Source organism: Marmota flaviventris, chromosome 9, assembly GCF_047511675.1.
Source record: "Marmota flaviventris isolate mMarFla1 chromosome 9, mMarFla1.hap1, whole genome shotgun sequence".
NCBI classification, from domain to species: domain Eukaryota; kingdom Metazoa; phylum Chordata; class Mammalia; order Rodentia; family Sciuridae; genus Marmota; species Marmota flaviventris.
Genome location: NC_092506.1, coordinates 19,675,102 through 19,698,918, shown reverse-complemented (window position 1 = coordinate 19,698,918; position 23,817 = coordinate 19,675,102). Strand labels below are relative to the sequence as shown.

Genomic DNA, 23,817 nt, shown 5'->3' with positions numbered 1-23,817 from the left:
CACCCCACTCGGAAGGACAGCGAGGACAGGGTAAGGCCTGGCCCACCCAGAGGTCTCCATGAGGAGAGCAGTGGCAATAAAGGACTGGACAAGGAAGAGAAGGCTTATTCTTAGCTAGAAGGCCTGAGACTCCTGAGAACTGAACCTGAGTTCTCAGAGGTCTAAGGGGAGCCCCAGGTGTAGGACCTTAATTGGGGAGAGATCTGGAATCACCAAGTTATAAACTGAAGGAATAAAAGAAGAGTAACTGCTTTGGGCCAGTGCCTCAAAGGTCTAGAGAGGAAGGCCCAGGCAGCCAAGGTATGGGATTTGTGCTGGCCACTACTGACTCTCAGGGACTATGAAGCACCAAAAGAGGGACTTCAGCAATAGTGGGTGTAGACCAGTTCTGTGATAGGGAGCCACTATTGAGAATGGGAGACGCACAAGAGAATTAAGGCTGCCCAAAAGTTTTAAGATGTTTCTATATCAGCAGCGATCCTGCAGAACACAAAAGAATACCAAGCAGGCAGTGTTCTTAGGATAAATTACGGTTTCCTTCGGGACCTTTGGTGGGTTCAGCTGCACACCATCAAGATAAAACCATCTGTCTGCTTTGTGTAAGGAACACCACCAACCCCAGCCCTCTAGGGATCCCCATCCATCCCCAGCAATCAAAAACTCTTGAAGACAGCATCAGTTCTTCTCAAACAGTTTAATAGCAAATAAACAAAGGAAGGTACCACACTTGGCAGATACAAAATGACTTTTTGTCCGTGTGTCTGTGCAATTAAAACAGATTTAGGTTCCCCATTGGGACAAAAGGAAAAACACACAAAAAAAGGAAGGAGAGTCCTTTTAAACACATACTCCCTTGCTCCAAACTTGTAACAATTTTTTTTCTTTTTTAATCCACTACACAAACTCTGTGATTAGGTAAGAAAAGCAATAAGGGCTCTTCTTGCCTTTATTTAAACCATTAAAGTAAAATCCATAATTTTCTACAGAGTACAACACAAGTTCACACAAAAAAGACATTTTCTTTTGCAAATCAAACAGGAAAGAAAGGAAAGCTCAAACAAGGTCAAGGAAAAGCATTTCTACGGCTGAATCACGACTTTGAGTTGATTGAATCCCGTTGTTGCTGCAGAACAGACTGTGCGTTTGGTCATAGTGGCAATTTTTTTTCTCTTCACATTGTGAAATCACTTTACATTGTTTTCTAGTAGAAAAGGCAAAAAACTGTACAAAACCCCTAGTGTTAAATACAACGTTTGTACCAATAAAAAACTCACACAGGTTTGTCTCCAAAATGTAAAGTTTCTTTTTTTTTTTTCTTTTTAAATTATTCACAAAAAGCAGCTGGAAATCAGAAAGGCAGCTGCCGCTCCAGGGTCTCAAATCCATTAAAACCACCACAGAACAATTAAAACAATCAGAGAGAGAAAAGGAAAAGGAAACAACGTCCAACGTTTGGCATTTGGTTTTATCCACAGGTTTTCCCAGAGCTCCTCTTGGAATTGAAAGCAAAATATATTGGCAAACAAGGCTTCTCAATACACAGGAAGGGGAGCCTCAGTGCCTCCTGCCAACAGAGGCGGCTCTGTGCAGTCAGACTGTGGGGTGCACAGCAGTCTCTCAGGCTGGGGCTTCTGGCCTTTTCCATCCAATCACCCCTTCCAGGAAATTAAGCAGCCTACCATACACTGGGCCTCCACTTGGCTGCCCTTTCCTCCTAGTAAGAGTGGCCTCAAGCATAATACTGGGCAACCTGCTGGGTCTCAGAGCAGAAATTCTGACAGGATCCCTTCCTCCCTCAACCCCAGTGTGAACGATGCTAAACAGTGCTTCTAACCCACCCACCCCCAGGTCCCTTGCTGTACCTTGCCACCCTTCCCTGGACAATTCTGCTTCCCAGCTCCTCCTCCCACCAGCATGTAGGTCTGGGTGGGATCTGCTATAAACTCATTCCCTGCTACCTCTCCCCTCCACAGATCCACCCCTGCCCTCTCATCTCCTCTGGCCTCTCCCCCTCCATTCACATTCTTCCTCAAGTCCTCAAGACCCTGAGGCTGGATGGTGCCACAAGAGAAGAGGGAAAGTTCCCCTTAGGGAACCAAAGAACTAGCTGGCCTGGCACCCAGGGACAGTAGCTATTTGGCTCTTCACCCAATTTAAAAAACAAATCCCCGCCCTTATCCCCACCCCACTAGCTAAGCAAGAGCAGAGCTGTGGTGAAGAGCCAGTGTGGGGTGGTTTGTGCCCAGGGCTGTAAACAGTGTGAAGACTGTAGTATTGTGCTTGTCACCTAGGAAAAGCGCAGCAGATGTATAGCCGCTTAGTGTGCAGACGGCATCCTCTGGTGGTTAGGAGCACCCTCCCTCTGCTGGGTGCTAGCCCTACTGTGCTAAGCCTCCTGTCCACCCATAGCCACCTTCGGGTTCCAGCTCTGCTTCTTGGGTCTTCCCACTCCTGAGCAGAGCAGCCAGCCTCCTGGGAGCCCTGCTGAGACCTGGAGGCCGCATGAGGTGACAGTCTAAGTGCACAGGCAAACACTCTAAGGGCAATAGAGGAGAAAGTTGCCACTTCAAAATAAAACAGTACAATCTTAAAAAAAATAATAATAATCAACCCCACAACAATTTAAAACAGCTTCTTTGAAACCCTTTTAAATCGGTCAGTTTTTGCACAAACTATAGAAAACAGAGAGGTGAAGGTGATATATACGAAGGTGTGAAGAAACAGCAGGACACATGCAAAACTTGTTTTTGTCTGGGCATAATCTTAGTAGGAAAGAAAAAATTTCAAAACAAAAAACAATACAAAAACAAAACAAAACAAAACAAAAAGCATCACATTTTGCTGTGGAGACTGTAGGAACAAGTATGGAGGAGAGCCCTGTGGGGCTGAGGGAAGGGGCAAGAGGGAGCCAAAGCTCCCTGCAGGGTAGCTCCAGGGAACAACCACAAAAGAAGAAAAAGAAAAAAGAAAAAAGAAAAAGAAAAAGGGCTGGCTGGGGCCCAAACTGCAGTCATAAAGGAAGGGGTGGGGGGGGGGGTTCAGGTGTTTGCTGCAGTTGAGAACTCAGAAAAACAAAAATAAAAGCAACACATGCGTCTCCTCAAGCCCCACAAACTATGTCAGCAAAATGTGCTCAGGAGCCTCAAAGGTTTTAGTGACATCGTTTATTTCATTGTTTACTTCAAAGTTGTCTTTAAAACTAAGCACACAGAGAAACAAAGCCTAGAAACGGACTGGCTGTGTGTTCACAGAAATACAAACACCACGCGGTATGTGCTAGTAGGGCTGCTCTGAAGACAATTACAAAGAATTGGAATCACAAAATCAAGTGGTTATCTTATGAAGTTCTAGAAAAATAGATTTTTTTATATTCAAATGCAAGTTTAAATATTTCCCCTTCAGCAGTCGTTCTAGCAAAACCAATTTTGGCAGCACAAAAGGGAAAAAAAAAAAAGGAAAGAAAAAAGAAAAAAACAAAGAAAGAAACAAACATAATAAAAATACACGTCAGCATCAAAGGTCAACACAAGGTCAAAGGTGAGAGTTCAAGCATCAGAGAAGCTGAAGAGACAGGGATTTGGACGATGTACTTGACGCCACATCGACATGCTTTAGGCACAACGATGAACAAACGGCAGGAATCTAGAAAAAAAAACAAACCAGAAAGAGGGAGACCCACTGAGTTACACAGAGCAATACATCCAAACAGAGAGAGAGAACAGGACACTCACTGTGTGTACAGCCCTGAAATGAGGAGGCGGGACGGGGCAGGGGGTGGGTAATGACAGGGAACTTTTGCACATGCTAACAATGGACACAGGGAAAAGTCAAAAAGGACATGGAGAACACCAAGAAAACATCCAATTGCCAGAGACAGAAGGGAACCTAAGGCTTGGATTTCCCACGAAGCACTCAACATATAAGAGAACGTCTCTTGGGGAACAGGGCCTCTCAGCCTTTCTCCCATTCCCGGGCCAAAACTCAGTGGGGCAGGGGACAGCAGAAGACACTGGCTGGGGTGGGGAAGATTTCTTTATGGTAGAGGGACAGGATTTCTGCTCGAAACCTATGGGGACCGCCCTTTGTTCCCAGAAATCCAAGCCCTTAGCTTCCACACAGGTCCTGGCCACTCAAATGGAACCCAGGAGAGACAGTGGTCTGGCTGCATTCAAGGCAAATCAATTTCATGATGTAACCCAAGTATGAAACAAAACGACAGCAAAACAAAAAAACAAAACAAAAAACACATTGTAAGTGAAACCTCCACACAACAGAAAAGGATTGCTTAAGACTTGACTGCGAGTCTCCACTCTCCGAGCTGAGCTGAGCCGAGCCCTTTCACACCATGAGACTTGTAGGGGAGCAGCTTCTTCACAAAACCATCTTTGGCCTGGGGAAAGAACTGTACTCAAGGGCAGTGCTGCTGCGGTGCAAACGCACTGGGCAGAGGGAGGAGAGAACAGAAGTGCATGATCTCACCAGCTGGCTGCCTTAGCAGCCCAGGACCCTGCTGGGGCATGTGCTCCTCTTACAAAAAGAGAACCAAAATCAGGTATGAAGCCTCAGGGTCTGTATCAAAGGCAGTGGATTGCACCTTTGCCTCATGTCATTAGCAAAGTCGTTTCATAAGGTCCCAGAGCCCAGAACAAATCCATGGACAAATGATGAAATGGGGGAGGGGCAGTGATATGGAAAAAGGGAGAAGGGGGAAGGGAGTGGAGTTCTGGCCAAGAAGGAAGACAGAACAGAAGGTCAGGGAGCACAGCACCGGCAGCACCCTGTGGAGCACAGCTCTCTCCTCTGCCAATTCACAGCATTAACACCTTCCCCTCGGGCAGGTTAGCTGGGCTGCAATCGGCCACAGAAAGTCAGTAGTTTCAATCATACACAGCACCCTGTGTGTACAACAATCACATTCTGGATTCTACAAAATCCTGGCCTTTTCCAGAGATATAATTTAGGTAATAAATATTCTCCACCCCGGAGCTGTATAAAACTTCTATAAAAATAGAAACGACATTCTTGGTTCCAGCCGGTTGGGTTTCAGAACAGCGCCTCCCCAACCTAGCATTTTTTCTTTTTTTTTTCTTTTTTCTTTTTTCTTTTTATTTTTTTTTTGCATTTATTTAAAAAAATCCCATCATGACCCTGGAAGCCTTTAGAACAGTTTTATCCTTTGAAACTCAGGACACATTTCTCCCAGTGCGCAGAATTCAAGTTTACGTGGTTCAGCTTAAGAAGTGTATGTTTCTCGTTTCTTAAGAGGACAACAGACCCAAGTTATCACTATGAGAAGGGAACAGCCGTCCCAGTTTCAATGGGATAATCCAACAGCACGAACTAACTGTACAATAGCAAGACAGTCAATCTCTGTTACCCACAGGGACAGCATGACAATGTGAGAGCCCCCATCCAACTTAATAGCAAACCAACCACATTACTCTGATCTCTGCTTCTAGGGGTCAGGACTCTTATTTGTGAGGTGTAAGCTTCCAGGGACTCAGGGACCCAGTCCCTGGGTTGTGGCTGATAGTCATACCCTAATGGGGCTACCTCTGCCCAGGTGCACATTCCCAACAGCATGTCCTTCCTGGCTTTCCACCCCCACAGCATTTCATAGAGCAGAGGCAGAGCCCAGAGGCTGTGTGGGTCATAGGCAAGAGCTGGAGTTGAGACCTGTGGGAGGCAGCAGGGAGCTAACTGTAAGCATGAGGACAAAATGAACACAGTAATACTGAGGTAAATGAACACTAAATCCATATGGAGGCTGTAAACATCCTGTTGTCTCCTCTGTCCCCAAGGGCAGAAGATAGGGCTGGAGTGGTTAGAAGAGGGGCCTGCCAGACCTCTGTGGGAATACTACCTTTGGGACACCTCATTCAAAGAGGCAAGCATGGACCTCTTCATGTTCTTAAGTATTAAGTTCTGGCCACTGGCAAATGCGACATCCTGATCTGAAGGGACTTTCTGATTCAGGTATATTAAGAAGCAGGCTCCCCCTCCTCCAACTAGATGGCTTTTGATCACTCTGCCCAGGAGAGGTGCCCCCTTCAGCAAGATGCTGCAAGACTTTTTTGGATTTGCCCTCATGAGAAAATTGTGGCTTGGGATGGGGGTGATGTTCCTTGCTGTGGTGAACTAGAAGAAGAAAACCAAGCAATGTCTTCTACAGAGGCCTTCTTTCAAGAAAGCTATTGGAAATGGGCCCCTGTCTAATTTGAGGTTGGAATAAAATAAAAATGACCTCTTTGGCTGCTAATCCCAAATGGCCACCAGCTAGGTAGGGCAATCCAACAGCAGTGGTGGTCAGGGAAGAACAGCAATGAGTGATGTCTCCCTGCTTTTTGCATGTTAGGCTAATTTAAGAGGTGCTTTATTTCCAGAGAATCGGTGACACCTTTTAGAAAAAAAGGAGGCAGAAATCCAGGACAAGAATCTGAACAAAACGTGGCAAAAAATATTTGTACAGAAGGCAGCTGTGGAAGTGTTTCTGACTCCAGCTGCCAAAGCATTAGGTGTCAAATCACCCCCTCTCCTCCAAAGCCAACCCACCACTCCACCCCTGCAACTCTTGGATGTCAGTTTTCATTTCACTCACCCTTGCACTTGGGGAGATTCTGAGGGTCAACTTTTTGTTTTACTTTTAGTCTTCTGTTGGGGTGGTTTGGGGAAAATTCTGATCATTATCTTTTAAAAACATTTCCCCATTCCCTTTCCCCCAGGCTGGTTTGGTGTTGGTCCTTCTCAACACACACTGGTTACAAACACGGCAAACTTTAAATAAAGGAGGGGGAAGAAAAAAGAAACTCAGGATATGGCACCTAAACTCCAAAGTAAAACACTGGAAACCAAAGCACAAACTTGTCCTCTGTACGAAGCGAAACTCCCACAGAAGGCAGTAGCCGAGTCTTCAGGGCAAGCTGTGCCTGCGAGAGTGGCAGGGATCAGGGTCCAGGGCTGTCAACACACAGCCTTAGGGCTTCGAATCATTAAGGGTGCTCCTCCCCCACTTACCAGAAGACCCTCTCACTCCAGTCTCAGAGGGGAGCACGCTCAGTAGGGCTTGCTGTCATTCTTCGAACGTTTGAGCTGCACTTTAAGCCTCTTCATGCCAATTTGAAAGCCGTTCATGGACTGGATGGCAGCTTGAGCCGAGACAGGATTGTCGTAACTTACAAAACCTGTGTGTCCAAGCAGAAATCTAAGTGAGTGACACGATGAGGCAAGGAGTCTCAGTCTTCCTTATGCAAGAGATGTTTTATGTGCTTAAGTCTCAAGTCCCAATTTTTCTCAGCAGGGACATACACTCTGAAAACAATATTACATGAAATAAATTAGGTTTCTTTATTTTTTGGTGGTACAGGGGATTGAACCCAAGGGTGTTTATCCACTGAGCCATATCCATAGCCCTTTTTTAATATTTTATTTTGAAATAGAGTCTCCCTAAGTTGCTTGGGGTCTCACTAAGTTGCTAATGATGGCTTTGAAGTCACAATCCTCTTGCCTTGACCTCCCAAGCTGCTGGGATTACAGATGTGTGCCACCATGCCTGGCTCTTAATATTTTTTAATTTTATTGCTATTGAGGATTGAACCCAGGAACACTTTGCCACTGAGCTACATCCCCAGCCCTTGATAAATTTTATTGAGAAAGTTGCTGGGGATGGCCTTGAACTAAAGATCCTCCTGACTCTGCCTCCCAAGTTCCTGGGATGACAGATGAGCATGACCACATCTGGCCCATAAGTTAGATTCTGAATAATAGTACCATCTGATATTTATATAGTACTTTAAGATCTTCTGCAAGCCATTTTTCATAAATTAATTTTCCTTTTGGAGCAGTACTATGGGCAGAAATCATTACCTCCTAACAGATATGGGAAAACTCAAGTTCAAAAAGTGGTCAGGTGATCTGCCCAAGACTAACTTAAACACGAGCCCAAACTCAAATCCAGCTTTTCCCCTTGTCTTTCTCAGTGGTGAAAAACTTAATCCCACCCTAACACCAGAAGGGAAGTAACATACCAAAACATTTGCTCAGATTTGTCTGCTTGTCTATAAAAACCTTGGCAGACACGACATTCCCAAAGGGCATAAACATCTGCAGTAGATCCTGATCTCCAAACTCCTGGGGCAGGTGGTAAATGAACAGATTGGCTCCCTCTGGACCTTCAAAATACCCAATGATTAGAAAAGTGTCAGTGTCAAGCATGCTCATCACTCTGCATCAATGTTCTTTCATTCCTTTAACCTATGTCAAAACAATTATCCCAAAAAACAGAGATTCTTTGAGGGAGCTAAACAAATTCTCCAAACGTAAGGCAGGGAAGCAAAGGGCAATCACTGGATTAGTTTTTTTCCCCCATGGTTAGCTATGCTCCTTCTCCTAGAGAGAAGAACTTTGTGGAGCAGCAAAATAGAGACTGAGGCCACAGAGGAAACAAGATAAGGAGGCAGAAAACTTATAATCGAAACAAGGTGCAAAACTATGTCTACAAACTATAGAGAGGGCAAGCACACTAGTAGTTGTCAGAATAAAGAGTGGGAGCAGCCAATGACTACAAAACTGCGTGAAGGATGATGGAACTGGCTTACATTTGTGATGGTGGTGGCTGTATGTCTATATGTATTTGTCAAAGTTCACAGATCTATATACCAATATGGGTAAACTTAGCCATGTATAAATTGTGCCTATGTAAAAATAAACTTTCTGTACTAGAGAGTGAATCCAGAGGTGCTTTACCACTGAGCAACGGCCCCAGCCCATTCTATTTTTTGAGACAGTTTTGTTAAGTTGCCAAGACTGGCCTTGAACTTGTGAACCTTCGGCTTCAGCTTTCTGAGTAGCTGAGATTACAGGAGCTTGCCACTGTACTCAGCAGTAAAATGAATTTTTTTTTTTTCAGAGAAGAGAGAGAGAGAGAATTTTTTTAATATTTATTTTTCAGTTTTCAGTGGGCACAACATCTTTATTTTATTTTTATGTGGTGCTGAGAATCGAACCCAGCGCCCCACGCATGCCAGGCGAGTGCGCTACTGCTTGAGCCACATCTCCAGCCCAGTAAAACGAATTTTTAAAAAATATGCCTGATTAACATTGAGCTAAAAAATAGAACATGCTTTCTTTATCCAACCACTTACACTCAGTGACTTTCTAACCAAACAGATTTTATCAGAATTGCATTGATCCTGGCCTCCTCACTGTTGTGATAGAATAAGGTGGAATGTGACTGCCTCAGGGCCTTTGCACTTGCAGTTTCCCCTCTCCCCATTATTCTTTCTCTAAATACTCCTTTGGGTTACTTCCTTCAGATCTCTATTTAAATGTCAATTTAGTGACTTTCTTTGGCTATTCGTTATAACATGCAATGCTTCTGGCACTCACTATCCCTTTTTCTATTGGTCACTCTTCATAGAGCCATCTAAAACATTTCATGCTTTCAACTTTTTTATTGTTTATCTCTGTAATTTCCACTAAAATACTGGTTCTAATTTCAGAGTATTTCCCTACTGCCACATCTCCAGGGCAGAGAAGTATCTAATTCAGAGGAGGTGATGAGGAGGGATTACAGCACAACTCCTTGGGGCTACAGCGAGATGATACTTTTATCTTTCCTACTTTAGCGCTTAAACTTTGCTGGCTTGTGATTATAAAAAACCCTGCCAAATCCAGGCACTAAAGAGACAGCAGAACTTTCTAGTTCTACAAATCACCATCAGGCCTCTGCCTGGAAAGCTTCTAAATTTAATTTCATTGAAATCAAATTTACTTCCATTATGTCAAAGTACAGACTTGCCACTTTCTCGACCCATTGGCTATAACTTCTTTGGTCTCATCACCTCTCAGTTTCTCCTCAATCAGAACAAGCATTGATCAGAAAGTGAAGGAAAAAAATACCAAATGATATAACTAAAAGGGACAGCTGGACAGAAGATACTTTGACAGATGTACAACCCAGAGAGATGACATCCTAACAAAAACAGATTCTTGTCAAATTATTTCAGAAGCAATAAGGCCAGTATTTGTTTTTTTAGTTAAAAACTATATCCCTTACCTCAGGAGGATGTACAGAGGATCTGACATAAGTTACACCCAGAAAACACTCCAAAAACACCACACATTGCAATGTTTTTCAGTTTACTCTTGTCATTGGTCAGAAAAGTGTTCTGACTACCTTGCAACCTTTGCCCTGCCTTTTAGTTCTAGTGCAGAGGGAGTGATATGTCCAGCCCCGCCCCTAATTTCCCTTGGCACTTACCTTCCTTCTGGCTTCCAGCAGCACCAATACTCTGCTGTGTCAAGAGATTCTGGTTGTACAGAGTGGGAAGCGCTGCAGCAGCATATTGCTGGATACCCGAGTAGGCCTGGGTGAGGGCCTCCATGGTGCTCCCAGTGCCATTGGAAAGGCCACTGCTTCCCAGGCCACCATTTAAAGCAGCCATCCCTTGGTTGGAGAAAAACAGGATTAATATACAAGAAAGACTCCACTGATGCCAAAGACAGGTATACTTAGAGACACCTAGCATAGGGAAAACCCCAAATTTGCCCTTTCCTCTCTGTCTTAGCTTCTCCCTGCGGAATACTCAACTGACTGGTCTGATTTTAGGACATTTGTCAGTTGTTGCTGCTAATGTGAACATTTAAAATATACCACACCTAGGTGTGGCTCTCCCCATTACTTTCTTCCAACCTTTGGATGAACTCTGATGCCACCTAAACATGCCAGACTCTTTGGCTATTTTGCCACTTTTTAATATAGAGCTGGAATTTAGTAAAACAAGAACCCCAGGGTTGTGGACTAAAAGGATTACATGTGATCTATAACAAGATGTGGGTAAAGCCTATCATCAAAACCGCAGTTAATGTTGTTTACTGGGGTAGATTCTATGTTGCCAGGCACTACATTAAGCAATGTGCCCATTAGCACTTTATTTACCCTTTGGGGGCAGGACTGAACCCAGGGCCTCACTCATTCTAGGCAAGTGCTTTACCACTGAACCACATCCCCAGGTTTCTATATTTTATTTTGAGAAAGGATTTCTCTATGTTGAACAGGCTGGCTCTGACTTCATATCCTTCTACCTCAGCCTCTCAAGTAGCTGAAATTACAGGTGTATGCCACCTTGCCCGTCTTCACTTAACTTCTTAAGAATCCTTCAAAATATTTTATTACTCCTATTTCATAGAAGAGAAAGAGACAGTAAAAAGGTGGTCCAAGACTACAGCTAGGTAAGGGACAGAGATGGGATTTTACTCATGTCAGATTTGAAATCCCATGGTTATTTCTAACCTTTTTAGGCCACTCCAACAATTCTAGTGGTGCCCCTACCAGGGTTGCTTTAAGATATGCTACTACACAAGAAATGGCCTGATGACAACCAGGGGCTGCCCCTTACCTGCCAGAGAGCCAACATTGAGGCCAGCTGTTGCTCCAGCTAATGTCTGCAGGGCTCCAAGTGAGGCTATGGGGTTGACAGAGTTACTGCTGCTGGAGCTAGGTGAAGACCCTGCTATTAGAAATCCAGAAGTTAAGCTCAAGCCATTACTTGCCTATTTTTGTAAATAGAATCACAAAAGGGATACTATTCAAGTATTCTATTTGCAAAGGTTTCAGTTACTAATACTGATAACTGTCCTTGTAGGACAAAGACAAATGATAGTTACAGCACACTAAAAATTATAAGATTTTTCTTGAGTCAGAAAAAGACATTTGAGAATTTGTTGTTCATAATCCAACTCCTCTGAATATAGGTAGTAACTCTTTTCCAGGATGATATAGCCTTCTCTTTGGACTCTGCTTTCAAAACAGAAGATCTGCCCAAGGCACACAATGGCACAATAGTTCCTATATCATGCTTACCTGAACTGGTGAGTACGCTGAGAGGACTGCTGGATGTAGTGAGAGCATTGGTACCACTTGGTGTGTTCTGAGCTGCACTAGCTGCAGCAGCTAATGCAGCCAAATTCTGTAATTGCATTGCATTTAATCCTGCAACATCCAAAGCAAGAGATTAGCCAGCAGATAAGGGTTTCTGATATCTACTTCAGCAATGACAGAAGGTTGGTCCCAGATAAAGAACTAGATAAGCCTTACTAGCAAAATTATAGGGCTTAAAAAAAAAATCAGATATCCTTTTTTGGGGATGGGGAAGCAGGTAGGTACTAAGGACTGAACCCAGAAACCATTTACTACCAAGCTACAACCCCATCTTTTTTTCTTCTAAACTTGAGACAGGTCTCACCTTGACCTTGCCTTAGCCTCCAGAGTAGCTGGGATTACAGGCATGTGCCACTGTGCTCAGGATACCACTCATTAAGAAAACAAATTGCTTAGGATGTAAATCAGTAGTAGACAGCATGTTTAGCATGTGTCAGGCTCTGGGTTCAACCCACAACACCCATACCCCACCTCCAAAAAATAAAAATAAATAAATAAACAGAAGATGATGAAGAAAGAAACTTGAATACTTTATAATTTATTCAGAGAAGAATTAATTCAATGGCATAGCAACCCATGTAAGCATTAATAAAGGGGTTGGCAATCAGGAGACTGAAAGAAGAATGTGTGTGCAGCCTACCATGAGGCCAGGAACCCAAGGAAACAACAATGCCAACCATGGTACAGAATAGGACTGCATCTAAGACCATCGCTCAAACTTTACAGGGGACTTGCTCTGTGCAATGGAGGGGAACAAGGAATAAGCGTAAAACACAGAATAGACCCAAAAGGCCCAGGAGGAATGACAGGAGAGAACATGTATGAAAACATCAAGAGGAGAAAGCAACAACAACAACAATAAAAAAAAATAACCCACTGCCACTCCCATAGCAGATTAATCATCATCAGAAGATGGAAAGACCTAAAAGCAGAACCCAGATATTGCAGTTGAGAGGAGAAACCTGAATCGTGGTGTAAATGTTGCCAACCATTTACTATATGATGGAAAGGTAGATCAGAGGAAGAGGTGGAAGAAGTAAAAATAAAAACACAATACAGATTAGAATCTACTAACTTTTCAAAACATAGCATTCCCTAGGACAATGTGAACCACCATGAAAAATTTTCAAATGCAAAATGCAGTTCACTGCCAACTACCCCTTTTTCAAATGTACTTGCTCAGCCTTATCTTGCCAGAAGATATAGCATAGGCAGCTTTGGAAATGCCCTACTCCCTACCTTCACTGACCTTTCTGAAGGCGCAGGCTCAGATGTGTTGAAGGGCCCCATGTCGTTATAAACCCTGGTATTTTTCATTTAAGTTTTCCATGTACCATAACAACAACAAAAAAAAACAACACAGGAATTCCCCTACAAAATAACATGTATAGGACCACACAGGTCAACTGTCTCAGTTCTAGCAGTCTCAGATTAAGTCATCTGCATGGAAGCCATCCTTGGCCTTTCTTCGGAGTCACTGAAAATTACTTTATTGTAGAAATCAAGAGATCCTACAATTTTCTCCTTATCAGAATGGCCACAGATAGTCCAGTCCCTAGGTGCTAACAGCTGCAATTTTCCATTTTCCTCCTCAACAGTAACTTAAAGTGATGGGAGGCAGCAGACAACCTCAGGAGTAATGTGGTACTGACAATACAGGCACCTTACAGAGACAAGGCAGTTGAGTTCTAGAATGTTCATCTTAGGTTGGCTTTATATATGAGTGAACTTTTTTTTTTTTTTTTTTTTTGCACCAATGGGGCAAAACTCTCAAGACTGCTGGCAGCTGGGTTTGTTGGCTTGGGTGCTGCTGCTCCTCCACAGCAGTGAAACACTTACCTCCCATTGGGTGGAGGCTGCTCAAGGTGTTGAGGTTCCCAGAGGAGGCAGTCTGCTGAAGGAGCTGCAAATAAAGCTAGACATTACACCAAAAAACAGAACAAGAGTGAGAGTGAGGGCTGGTTCTGCATCTGGGATAACTCTACAGCACAGCAAAGCGAGAGTGCAGAGGCCCCCAGAGAGAAGAAAGTTGAAGATAAGATCCCAAGCCAACACAACGGAAATATAAGACTTATGGCAGCATAGGACAATACAACACAGCTAAAGTCCCGGCACAGAAGATAATATATTCATTGATACTGAGCTGAACTCAAGTTCCTGGGCAAGAGAATGAAGCACAGCAAAGGCAAGAAGTAGTGCACAGAAACAAGCAAAATTGAGGCAGCTGCAAGGCTGACAGCACTTACTGTCTGTACAAATGACTGCCATTTCTAGTTTCTCTCTCCTAAACTCTCCTTAGTGAGGCCAACACGTCTTATTCCAAAAGTGTTTCCATATGGATACTCGATTTCTACTCCATACAACTATTCAAATATCATTATCTACCACTGCACAAGTATTTCATAACTAATCAATCGCTTCCAAGTTATGTATCTATCCAACCCTATTTATTTTCTTCCTTTCAAATTGGTCTTTACTATTGCAGATGACCAAATGATTGATGGATCATTTCATGACCAGGTTCACTGTATATTCTTTCAGTGATCATCAAAACAAATGTGAGTTTATGGAACTCTACAGCCTTATCCTGTATACTCTGTATCTTGGCAAACCACAACCTTTCTCTCATCAACTTTCTGGAAATTTTTCCTCCATTCAAATCCAATTGCTATTCCTAGAAAACCAGTATTCTTGAACTAGATCCTTTACTCAACCCTTTCCCATTCCTATAAACTTCCAACCTAGTTCCTTTGTCATCATAAATTCTTCTAGGGCAGAGTTCATGGATGGATTTCAGAGGGTTGACAAACTTCCAGAAAGACAATTGGAAGAAGAAAAAATAACAAACACAACTTTTACTACTTCTCGAAGGAGTCCATAACTCCACAAAGAACCACTATTCTAGTCTATTATAGCTCAGTTGGTTCAAATCCACATATTCCAGGGAAAAAAACCTCATAATTAATGATGATTTACTATCACTTACACAGTCCATTAGCACCCACATGTCTTCATTTTTCTCTTCTTAAATACCTTGGTCAATGTGTACAGTTCCAACTGGTGAACTGTTCTACTGTACTTGGCACCTCCATTTCCTCCCTAAATGAGAAGAACTCTTAGGGTGGGATCATGTCTAACTGAAATAAAGAGACCCCAGCTCTCAGCATATACCATTATGCACTTGCTGGGTATGGCAAAGACAGCAAAAGCGGGAATTTTCCCTAAAAAGTGGATCAAAAACTCTAAGGAGCAAATGGATTATCATGCTTATTTTCAAAACATCATCATTTGGCAGAAGATGAATCTCTTTGAATCATCTGAACTTATAAGCAATGTTCTAACACTAAGAAACAATTTAAAGGACAGAAATCACTGCTTTTCCTCTGTTTCAATTAAGAATAATATCTGAAAGAGGGCTCAGAATATAGCTCAGAAGTGGTACTATATTCTGCATCTATATTCATATAGATATGGCACAAGGCACAGGGCTCAATCCCCAGCAATACAAAAAACAGGAGGAATGAATAAGTACACTAGTTATTTCTATGTGGATATCCATATGAATGGACTATCCATATGAATATAGTGGTTTTGTCATTTATAACTGTAGACATTACCTTTGGTTACTCACAGATAAGACAGTTTTAAAAGTCTTATTTTAAGAGTTAAAGCAGTAGTAACTCCCTGTAACACATATTGTAGACCTACTCTAAACAACAAACTAGGACTGGACACTTTTTTGGATTATATGATTCAAACTCAACATTAAATAAAAGGAAATCTATTACAATATGGTGAGCTTAAGCACGCACCTATAATTTTCACTTCATAATGTTAATCTTTTGATCTTTCAGTTCACTGAAGAAAACATTTATCAAGCTTTCTCCTAAGATTCAATAATAACTTTTTTTTTGGTAGTTGTAGATAGACAGAGTGCCTTTATTTTATTTATTTTTATATGATGCGGAGGAGTAAACCCAGTGCCTTGCACATGCTAGGCAAGCGCTCTACCACTGAGCTACAGCCCCAGCCCTCAATAAGGATTTTAATGATCCCCTCTACATCTGGTAGATATATGAAAAATGGTGCTTGGTAGTTAAGATTCCCTTAGGAATTTTGCTCTTGGAGACAGGGAAACATCTAAATCTTAAGTCAGATAATTAGGATTTCACTTTAGTTGTGGGAAAAGCCTCAAGAAATAAGCAAAGACACAAGACCAGAGAGAGACCAAGAAAGAGAGACAGACTAACCTGATTTATAGGAAAAAAATATCACTTTGCCTAAACTTTTACTCAAAATCTCTATATGCCACAAATTGTAAATGCCACTGTGTGTGTTAGCTAGGGATAGCAGAAGAAGAAACAGCTGGGAGCTTGCACAGTCTGCAGAAAGCAAACCACAAAGACTCACTGCTAAATACTGGGGTCCAAGAGTATTTAGACCAGCAAGGTTTCCCCACACAGATGCTGCGCTGATTTGCTGCATCTGCTGCTGGAGCTGCTGGGCCATTCTCTTCTGTTCTTTGTCCTTCTGTGTATCAGCAAATTTTACCACCATGGGGGATGAGCAACCCTATGAAAACACCAAAAATCAAAGCGTTAAACTCCTCCTTCTGAGTGAATGGGGAAATCCTCCTTTCTGAAGATATGCAGACTGTATTCTAATTTCACTTGACTTTCCTGATAGAGGCTGGCACCAAAGGCAATTTAAAAGAGCAACTGTTTCCAATGTTGATTTCATTAATTGTTTATTTAAAAATGGGATCTTATTATGTTGCCTAGGCTGGACTCAAACTCCTCCAAGTTCAAGCCGTCCTTCTGCCTCAAGGCTCCTGAGTAAAGGGGACTACAGGTGCATATCACTACACCCTTCTCCAATGTGTTAATTTTATTTATTTCCCCAACATATTAACTGTAAAGAAACCATATGTTTAAGTTTTAGGGCAACTGGATGCTGAACATGTAACTGAACTTTGTTGAAACTGTCCTAGTATTCACAGGCTAAGGAATTTCCCCTTTACACCTATCTGTTCCCTACCTCCATGGTCTGTGCTTGATGCATTGCCTTGATAGCTGTCTGTGCCATGGCTCTTGTTGTAAAAGTCACAAATGCACAACCTGATAAGAGAAGAGTCAATAACTCATTCATTCATTTACACATTTATTGACAACTGGCTAAGCCCCTATTATGATGCCAACTATCATGATACAAATGTGGTCCCTGTCTTCGGCGGGGCTAATGAGTTGGTGAAGAGACAGATATGCCACACTAGTGCAGTAACTGATTTAATGAAAAACCAGGGTACCACAGATAGGAAAGAAAGAGAGAAAGAAGGAATCATATCCCCTAGTTCCCCACAGAAAGAAAAGAAAATGTTTCCATTTTGGCATCAAGATCTTTAAGCACCAAATGAGAAAATTTTAATACATGACACTAAAAGTGCAGGATTTGACTCCTTAGGGAGGATAGGAAAACAAAAGGGGATCAACTCATGGGAGGAGCCTGACAGGACCCAGATGTACAGAACAAAGCAGCAGGCCTAACTTCTTCATGGTGACAGGGCTATGGTGGCTAGGAATTTGATTTCCACTGGGCCAATTAAAAAGAAACTCCAAATTTAAGAGAATTATCTTTAATAGCTAAAATTGTACCACCTTGGGGGCTGGGGTTGTGGCTCAGCGGTAGATCACTCTCACCGAGTATGTGCAAGGTCTTGGGTTTGATCCTCAGCACCACATAAAAATAAATAACGTGAAGGTATTATGTCCAACTAAAACTAAAAACTAAATACATATATACACATATATTTTAAATTGTACCACCTCGGCTCAGGCCATCAGGTCCCCGCAATATCCGGCACTCTTCAATCTGTCCAAATGAAGAGAACATGACTCGGATGTCATTTTCAGTGCACTTCTTGGAAATCATACCAATAAACAGCTTCCTGTCTTCCACTGCTAAGAGAGTAAAACACAAAAGGCTTGAATGTTATTACTAAAATGCAGTAGAGCACACACTCAGGAGCTAGATCATCTGGGTGTGAAACCTGGCTTTGTGTCTCATACCACATTTCAGATCCCAAGACATACTATCCCTCCACCCCCATAATTCTACATTTCTTCTAACCAGAGACATCTTAAAATTATATGTAACTGGAAGTACTGAGATGAAATTTAACAGCTTCATGCTCTTGTTGAAGTTACTTAACCAATTTGTGTCAGTTACCTTATCTGATTAATAAAGATAACTACTTTGGTATGTTTGTTCTCTCTAGCAATACTACAAATACTACAATACTTCAGAAAGAGGAACATCACAACTTTGATGTGATCAGAGGAATAAGATCAACTTTTCAGTGAGTAGACTGTCTACCTACCTTTTTGGACTTTATTTTTTCACTTTAGCACTTGAGTTTCAAACTCAAACTTTGCAGAGTCAAAATTAATACCCCTGACTTTGAGCAAGGATAAAAAGGTTTCAACTTGTAAACGAATGTCAGTAATCCCAGAAACTCAGGAGGCTGAGGCAGAAGGATCACCAGTTTGAAGCCAGCTTGGCAACTTGGTAAGGCGCTGTCTCAAAATAAAACATTTTTATGATGGACTGGGGATGTAGCTCAGTGGTCAACTGCCACTGGATTAAATCCCAAGCATGTAAATGAATGAACGAATAAATAAGTTTTGACCTTGTGCTCTGCTCTGTGCTACTATGCTTTGTCCAAATGAAATTATGAGCCAGCTGCCATCCAGTTTCATGCAGATTCTCCTGCTTACAATTTCATTTGGTAAGTCCAAGTCCACAAGGATTACACCACCCATGACTCTTTTTTGGGGGGCAGGGGGTACCAGGGATTGAACTCAGGAGCACTCGACCACTGAGCCCTGAGCCACATCCCTAGCCCTATTTTGTATTTTATTTAGAAAGGGTCTCACTGAGTTGCTTAGGGCCTTGCCATTGCAGATGGCTTTAAACTTGTGATCCTCCTACCTCAGCCTCCGGAGCTGCTGGGATTACAGGCTTGCACCACCACTCCCAGCTACCCATGACTCTTTTGCTTATTTTCATTCAGCTATTTCAAGTTGGGTAAGGCCAAATTAAGGTGGCCTGGAGTTGTGGCTCTGTGGTAGGGCACTTGCCTAGCATGTGTGAGGCCCAGGGTTTGATTCTGAGCACTGCATATAAATAAATTAAGAGTCCATCAACATCTTTTTATATACATATATAAAAAGATCAAAGATTTACCACTGAACTTTTTCTCAAATTCATGTACTACTTGGATTTTCTATTCCCAGGGGCATTCTACCATGGAGCTAAATCTCCAGCCCTTTTAATTTTGAGACAGATTTTGGTAAGTTGTTGAGGCTGGCCTCCAACTTGTGATCTTCCTGCCTCAGTCTCCTAAATCCTTGAAATTACAGGTGTGTGCCACTGTACCTGGCTTCACTTAGATTTTCTGGAAAGATTTAAATTGAGAAACTTCAATTTCTTTTTTTTCTTTGTTGGAGATGAACACAATATCTTTATTTATTTTTATATGGTAATGACTGACCCTAATGCCTCCTATATGCTAGGCCAAAGCTCTACCACTGAGCTACAGCCCCAGCTCACCAACTTCAATTTCTATGGCTCCTGTGACATTCAGCTCCTACAGCTGAGGGTTGAGGTCTGAGTGCATCTCCAGACATGCCCGAGACACGCCAGAGGACTGAAATTTGTCCCGCTTCTTCCCACTGGGATTTTGATGAGAGAGCTGAACATGGCCTTATCCTTGTTGAGTGCCAGCTGAGGAAACTCTGATATTCAAGAAAATTAAGTTCTCCTTCCCAATTTGTTCATTTTCCCCTTTCCTGCCCATAAGAAATTATATTTTTGAAGGACATTCCAGATCATTCTAATATGTTATTGTAATGTTTTCCAGTCAACCCTACTTTGATATCCTACTTTTAAATCCAGTCTCATTTATTTTTTAAAAATATTTTTAGTTGTAGATGGACATAATTCCTTTATTTTATTTTTATTTTTCATGCAGTGCTGAGGATCGAATCCAGGGCCTCACATGTGTTAGGCAAGTGCTCTATCACAGACCAAGCCACACCCCAGCCCTCTCATCTCTTTATTTATACTTATTTTACAAGGGAAAAACAAACAAACAATGACAAATTAGGTTTCTTGGAGCACAATTCAATCTAGAGAACATAAGAACAGCAAATGAAGTAGAAAGAAATAATGGAAAAATTTGGTATGCTTTCTTACCATTGTTCTTTTCGCTGTCGGCAGGCTTCATCTGTATAGGATGATGCATCTAAAAAGTCATACCATGAATGTTATTGAGTATCTGTACATGCATACATACATACATACTGATGCATTAAAAAATATAAATGAAGACTCTAAAAGACATGCCAAAACTAGGGCCATAAGAGTTCTCTCTGAACACATGTCTGCCCCATGATCTTTTCTGGCAAAATGTAAGAATAGAAAGAACATGAGTCAGGTAGTCAAAATATCCAAGACTACTGGTTGTAAGAGAACTACTTTCAGTCTAATCTTCTTTGAAATGCTCCCTTTAAGTACTCCTTTACATTAAATTCCACAGCAACTAGCTTATCCCCAAAATGATTTTCAGGGTGTTCCTGGTATGTATAACCATGTCCTATGAATCAAAACTACCAGTGTCATGTATTAGAAGTTGTCTTACCCCTGGGAGGACCTTCATGTTGTGAAGAGCGTTCTGCGCTTCTAATGCAGCTTTACGGGTGTAAAATGTAACAAAACAGCACCCTGCAATTAACCAAGATTTTACAGAATCAAACTAGTGCTTTGAAAACTGACAATTCTTAAAGCACTTCTTCCTTCCATTGACAGGGTGAAACTTTTAAGAGGAGGCTCGGTCTAGTAAAACTGGCAAGGAGAGAGAGAAGGAGAACCTAGGGCACTGGGATTTTTTTTTTTTTTTAAATATTTATACTTATTTATTTATTTTTATGTGGTGCTGAGGATCAAACCCAGGGCTCACGCATGTGAGGCAAGTGTTCCACCAGTGAGCCACAACCCCAGCCCTGGAATTATTTTTTAATTATTTCCTTCATTTAGTCTCCTAATAATAATATTAAATAAGTCTTCTATTTAGTTGCCTGTGCAACAACCCTGGAAAGATAGCTTGCCTTACAAAGGTAATATCCATTCCCTTAACCCACCCTACTGGGAGCTCTGGGTAGTAAGCTGGGCAAGAAGACTTAGATACAAATCAGACAGGCAGGAACCCATACTCCTAAAGCTTGTAGTTTGCTAGAACTCCTCTCCTTACACTCTCAGAATAAGTCAAGTCATTCTCCCTACATCATCTCCAGTAGCTACCCCATGCCTCAAACATTCATTAAATTCTAAAATGACTTAAGAGCAAGGACCCCTTAACATTTTTTGGTGGGGGGAGGGGGGCAAGGGGACTCTTAGTTCTCATTAAATATAATTAAGCTTTTAATAGCACTTGATGCTGTCTGTAAATCTATAAATTTTGTTCTTTGTTTTTATTGGAGGATGGGAAGGTATATCTTGGAAATCTTGGGCTTCAATGTTCTGATGCTCCCATATTCCCATGAAATACAATACAGAGTAGCTAGGGATATAACTCAGTCAGTGGAAAAGTGCTTGCCTAGTATGCATCCCGGGTTCAATCCCCAGTACAGCCAAAATACAAAAACAGATTTTTTTTGAAATCATGGTGTAGTTAATTAAGATTTAAAATTACTGAATGTTATATTGCCAGTCATTTTCAAAAACTACAATACTTTATATTTTTGTTAACTATGTCACAAAGAGAAATAATTCCTCTGCTCCAAGATCCTATGATATAGTAAGCTAGTTTCAAACATGACAATCATGCTTGCTTGCATTTGCACTACAGAATAGCTTTCACAAAAAATTACTCTGAAATTGATCATTTGGAAAATAAGAACATGTCTTGTGTATATAAAGCAAATTTAATGCCCATCTATCATCAGTCTTATGTTCATTCTGCTGGTATTTCTGGTAGCCATTTTTTTTTTTCCCTCTGCATTTATAAGCCACAACAAACAAGTTGCCTAAACAAGTTCTTCCTGAATGGCCTCTATAATACTAACAAGAAATCCTTGGGTACATGGACAATATCTTTCAGCTTACTCAAGTCAGAGCACTAAAAAAAATTTACGTGGCTGGTTGACTTTTATTTTTGTCACTCCATTCCAAGATCAAATAAGACACTCACACAGATCTGTCTCTTGAATTTAGAGTTCTCACAAAGAAGAGCACAGACCTAAAATTCAAATTATTCTCATGATGTTACCTTAATATTATTTATAAGCTATTTAATGTGTTTGCATTGGAAAATAGATCTCCTAATAAAAGGACAGTCTTTCCCCCTAAATGATCACAGAAGCATTCTGGCAATGAGAGATAAAAGGCACATGGTGGGACTTACATGTAAAAACCCAAAGCCCTCACCTTTGCTCTGAGGAGGGTTTTGGCTCCTATCCCTTAGGACGTTGATTTCATAGACAGCACCATACTGTTCGAAGAGTTCCCTTAAGTCTTTCTCAGACCAGGTCCTCGGAACCTGGCCCACAAACATCTTAATAGCATCAAGATCTGGTTGATCTGGGTGGTCCAGGGTGCCGTTCATTTTCTTGGAGCTACATTGAGATAAAAATGAAATTTCTATTATATATTCAAGTTCTTTCAGGAGGGAGTTATCTTTTCTTCAGAGATCTCAACTACATTATGAAAAAGCACGAGGAAAAAACATTCTACTTTGTTCACTACCTCTATTCAACTTACTAGAGCTCCCTGGTCCACCCTCAACATGGCTAACCCATTACATTAGATGCCAAACTTAAGTCAATGCTCTGATTAGGACCCCCTAGATTGTTAAAACCTAGGAACTGAAACATCACTTATATTTGGTCTAGCATGACATTTCTCAGAGGAACTTACCAGGTAAAGTTCCTAAAGCAAAATCAAGTTTTAATAACATTTAAGCATAGTTAAACAGAAGCATTTTTAAAATGTCCATAAAATAACAAAAGCCTATTCGTGACAGATACAAGTAAGGACTCTTCAAAGTATAAAATGTCAGGTAAAGTCTTCTTTCAGGAGATGTTAAAACAGAAGCACCTGATTTCTAAGGCTGAAACTAGAACTGACTAGACACCAGAATTCAAAGCTGGGCACGAAGGCCTTTAATCCCAGAGGTTTGGGAGGCTGAGGCAGGAGGATCGCCAGTTCAAAGCCAGACTCAGCAATGTAGTGAAGATCTATGTAGCATAGTGAGGCCCTGTCTTAAAATATAAAGAAGGCACCCCTGGGTTCAATATGAAGGAAAGGATGGAAGAAGGGAGAAAGCTGGCTGTCTTATGCTTAATCCTACTGCTCTTGAGTTAGGTTCCTGGACCAAAACAAAGCTCTGCATCTTAAATTTCCAAAAGTGATTGTAATATAAACAAAGCTGCTATCATCCTAGCCTTTTCCGAAGTTACCGAACATAGTACTCTTCCTGCAAGTTGGACTTGCTTACCAACTGCAACCATTTTAAAGTCCATAAATTCCTCCTGCATCCTACTACATCAAACTAGTAACACTCTTGTTTTCCTATCTTCACTTCTACTCCTACCACTGCCAAGAACCTAGGGGGTTTCTTGTTCTATAAATATTTCCAACTCAAGGGCTGGGGATGTGGCTCAGAGGTAGAGTTCTTGCTTGCCTATCATGCATAAGACCTGGGTTTGATCCTCAGGACCACTTAAAAAAAAAAAAAAAAAGGAACCATCTATTTCAAAGTCCTCCTACCACTGTTTGGAGGTCTTTCTTCCAAATTATTAACAATTTAAATTTAAAAAAAAAAA

At 41.6% G+C, this 23,817-nt stretch overlaps 1 protein-coding gene across 9 annotated transcripts in view; it reads right to left on the bottom strand.

Moving 5' to 3' along the window:
- The window catches only part of Celf1 (CUGBP Elav-like family member 1), an 89,724-nt gene that overhangs the window by 5,267 nt on the left and 60,640 nt on the right, over positions 1–23,817 (bottom strand). For 4 of the 9 annotated variants that reach the window (XM_071616183.1, XM_027936591.2, XM_071616181.1 and 1 more), the window contains 13 exons: positions 22,421–22,608; positions 20,637–20,719; positions 20,192–20,240; positions 17,761–17,895; positions 16,976–17,055; positions 16,349–16,510; positions 13,778–13,853; positions 11,861–11,989; positions 11,397–11,510; positions 10,259–10,444; positions 8,025–8,168; positions 7,015–7,181; positions 676–6,926 (listed from right to left, as the gene is read on the bottom strand). In XM_071616183.1, the coding sequence (XP_071472284.1) occupies positions 7,054–7,181; positions 8,025–8,168; positions 10,259–10,444; positions 11,397–11,510; positions 11,861–11,989; positions 13,778–13,853; positions 16,349–16,510; positions 16,976–17,055; positions 17,761–17,895; positions 20,192–20,240; positions 20,637–20,719; positions 22,421–22,608 (1,474 nt within the window). In that variant the 3' untranslated portion in view covers positions 676–6,926; positions 7,015–7,053. Of the gene's footprint in view, positions 1–675; positions 6,927–7,014; positions 7,182–8,024; positions 8,169–10,258; positions 10,445–11,396; positions 11,511–11,860; positions 11,990–13,777; positions 13,854–16,348; positions 16,511–16,975; positions 17,056–17,760; positions 17,896–20,191; positions 20,241–20,636; positions 20,720–22,420; positions 22,609–23,817 lie in introns of those variants that run through there. The other 5 variants (XM_071616177.1, XM_027936590.2, XM_071616179.1 and 2 more) reach the window with 5 other exon arrangements.